At 62.0% G+C, this 3,406-nt stretch overlaps 1 protein-coding gene across 2 annotated transcripts; it reads left to right on the top strand.

The window, feature by feature from the left end:
• Nucleotides 1-247: 247 nt before the first annotated feature.
• Nucleotides 248-3,111, top strand: GBX2 (gastrulation brain homeobox 2). Of its 2 annotated transcripts, none has more exons than XM_072797163.1 (2): nt 248-835; nt 1,891-3,111. In XM_072797163.1, the coding sequence occupies exons 1-2, from the start codon at nt 313-315 to the stop codon at nt 2,412-2,414; spliced, it is 1,047 nt and encodes a 348-aa protein (XP_072653264.1). In that variant the 5' UTR covers nt 248-312; the 3' UTR covers nt 2,415-3,111. The 2 variants fall into 2 exon arrangements, with proteins under 2 accessions (XP_072653264.1, XP_072653265.1); XM_072797164.1 differs by having other exon boundaries at nt 1,894-3,105.
• The last annotated feature ends 295 nt before the right edge of the window (nt 3,112-3,406 follow it).

Genomic DNA, 3,406 nt, shown 5'->3' with positions numbered 1-3,406 from the left:
CGCGCGCGCGGGCTCCGACGGGGCGAAGCGGCGGGTCCGGCGCGCCCGCGGGGCCCGGGGGGGCCCTCTCCGCTCCGGGGCGCACGGCCGCACCCCGCGCACCGCCCGCTCGCGCTCGCGCTCGCGCCCCCGCCGGGCATGCACGCGGCCCGGGACTGAGGGTCGGCGGCGCCTGCGTTCCGGGTCCCGGGTCCCGCCCGGCCCCTGCCCGGCGCGCCCGGCTGTGCTCCCGGCGCCCGGCGGGCTTCCTGGCAGCGGCGCGGCGCGGCGCGGGGACTTTTCGCCCCTCGCTGGCCTCTCCCGAGCGCGTCTATGAGCGCAGCGTTCCCGCCGTCGCTGATGATGATGCAGCGCCCGCTGGGGAGTAGCACCGCCTTCAGCATAGACTCGCTGATCGGCAGCCCGCCGCAGCCCAGCCCCGGCCATTTCGTCTACACCGGCTACCCCATGTTCATGCCCTACCGGCCGGTGGTGCTGCCGCCGCCGCCGCCGCCGCCGCCCGCCCTGCCCCAGGCCGCGCTGCAGCCCGCGCTGCCGCCGGCGCACCCCCACCACCAGATCCCCAGCCTGCCCACCGGCTTCTGCTCCAGCTTGGCGCAGGGCATGGCGCTCACCTCCACGCTCATGGCCACGCTGCCTGGAGGCTTCTCCGCGTCTCCCCAGCACCAGGAGGCGGCGGCCGCCCGCAAGTTCGCGCCGCAGCCGCTGCCCGGCGGCGGCAACTTCGACAAGGCGGAGGCGCTGCAAGCCGACGCTGAGGACGGCAAAGGCTTCCTGGCCAAGGAGGGCTCGCTGCTCGCCTTCTCCGCGGCCGAGGCGGTGCAGGCGTCGCTCGGTGAGTCGGCGGCGCGCGCGACCCGGGCGCGGGGGCGGGAGGGGGCGGGGGCGAGCCAGCTCCGGGCTCCCGCTGGGGCCGAGCCCCCGCGCGACCCCGGCCCGGGCCTCCTCCTCCCCCCCGGAGCAGCCGGGAGGACGCGGCCGAGCTGCACCGCGAGGCCTCCGGGGGGCATTTAGGGCCGAGCAACAAGCTAGGGCAGGGGGGCCTGGGGGTGCATTTCGCTCCCGGGACCAGCTGTCTGGCGGCGACTTTGGATGCGTCTGTCCCCCCCACCCCCTCCCGCCTCCCGCCTCCCGCCTCCCGCCTCCCGCCTCCCGCGCGCCGTGACCTGGGGTCCCGGAGAGGTTTCGGCCTTTAGGGGTAGCGGACTGGGCTGCGCGTCTCCGCGGTGCGTGTGCTCGGGGGCGCCCAGACCTGTTAAACCCCGTCACTGGGCTTGCTGCTTGCCCCGGAGAAGCGGATTCCGGGAGGCTGTGCGTCTGCGGGTGTGTTGGGGTTCCTGGTGGGAACTTCTCCTAGGGCTACAAAACTTCCCTTCGGCCAACATTATCTGTCTCCCCCCCACTCCCCCCCAAAAAAAAGACACGGTCTGGGATCTGTACGTCCCCCGTGCCCCCACTTTGGCTGCGGTGTCATTGAGGTTCAGTAAATTTTCACCGTGGAGGGGGGGGGGGCAAGATGGATCATGAATTTCCCTGTCCGTCCTCACCCAGCCCCCACCCCGGGGACAAAGAGGAAGCTCTCCTGGGCCTCACGCCTCCTGTTCCTTCGGCCTTAGGCTGCCGGAGGCTGGGAGGATGCAGACGTGGCCTGGCGGCCCCTTGAGTGATGGTTCTGGGCAAAGGGCCGCCGTCTGTACTGTCTCCTCTCCTCCTTTGAGCTTTCTCACGCCCCCCCCCCCTTCTCTGCCCCTCAAAGGCCAGGAAATCACAATGTGTTAATGTCATAGAAAGACAATCCGCTAAGGGGGGAAAGGCCCAAGTGACGGTGGGAAGGGGAGAGGAAGGCGAGTGTGCGAAATGTAATAAAACGCCGTTTGGTTTTGCTTTCAGTAGGGGCTGTCAGAGGGCAAGGGAAAGACGAGTCAAAGGTGGAAGATGACCCGAAGGGCAAGGAGGAGAGCTTCTCGCTGGAGAGTGATCTGGACTACAGCTCGGATGACAATCTGACCGGCCAGGCGGCGCACAAGGAGGAAGACCCGGGCCACGCGCTGGAGGAGACCCCGCCGAGCGGCGGCGCCGCGGGCAGCACCACGTCCACGGGCAAGAACCGGCGGCGGCGGACTGCCTTCACCAGTGAGCAGCTGCTCGAGCTGGAGAAGGAGTTCCACTGCAAAAAGTACCTCTCGCTGACCGAGCGCTCGCAGATCGCCCACGCCCTCAAACTCAGCGAGGTGCAAGTGAAAATTTGGTTCCAGAACCGCCGGGCCAAGTGGAAACGAGTCAAGGCTGGCAATGCCAATTCCAAGACAGGGGAGCCCTCCAGGAACCCCAAGATCGTCGTCCCCATCCCCGTCCACGTCAGCAGGTTCGCTATCAGAAGTCAGCATCAGCAGCTGGAGCAGGCCCGACCCTGAGGGCCCAGGGAGAGCCAGGGCCTGGGCCACCGTGGAGAAGCCACAGCTCTGGAGGGAACCACGGTGGCCTCTGCTGTGTTTGAAGCAAAACTCAAAGTCACACCCCCCCCAACTTTGGACATCCCAAGCACATTGAGAGTATATTCATTAAAAAGGCTTAAAAAGACTGCTTTTGAAGGGGCTACAGCTACACCCGAAGACACACTAAATATTTATTATACTATCCTACTTTGTACATAGATATCTATATAAACTGGATCTCAGCTGCAGTATTTTGAAAGTTATAGGACCAAACAACCCAATAATATTCTCCACTCACATTCCAGAAGAAAACAAAACCTCTGCTGTAATCCGCCACGCATAGCAGCCACCTTTCCATACTTTTCCAAAGGTAAACATGACACTCAAGAACAAACCATAGGGGTTTACGCTCATTTTTGTTTCTATCTTGGTGGGGTTTTTTTGTTGTTTTTTCGTTTTTTTAGTTGACTGAAAAGCAGATGTTTTTGGGCAGCCTGGAAATTTGCTTTGCTTTGGTTTTGCCTGGCTTTCTTTCCTGGGGTTGCACATCCTATCTGAGCCATGTTTGAAGCACGTCTCCGTTGTGTTTAATTTATTTCAATGTAGCTTATTTTCTTATAAGTTATGACATTTAAACAATCGCAGTCTTGTGAATAATAAAAAGGAAAGAGAGAGAGAAGAAAAAAAAAAAAAGGCCAGTCTCTGGGTGTCATAAGTGTGTCCAGATTCGACTGCTTCGAGGGCACTGCGAGAGGGTGGCCAGGCAGCTGGTCTGGGGTCAGGACTGGATGAAAGTCCCCTGTCCTGGTCTCTGCAGGCTGGCTGGACATGAGCCACCCTGCACCTTACCAGGTTTTTAATTGGAGAGCAAGAGCTCTAGTTGGGTTATAAATTTAAGGGCGCCTCGTTTTCATCTTAGAAAGCTGACATCTCCCCTATTGCACGGGTCTAATCAATACCTAGGAGGCTGG

This window comes from Canis lupus, chromosome 24 (genome assembly GCF_048164855.1).
Source record: "Canis lupus baileyi chromosome 24, mCanLup2.hap1, whole genome shotgun sequence".
NCBI classification, from domain to species: domain Eukaryota; kingdom Metazoa; phylum Chordata; class Mammalia; order Carnivora; family Canidae; genus Canis; species Canis lupus.
This window is presented reverse-complemented; position numbering and strand designations above follow the sequence as displayed.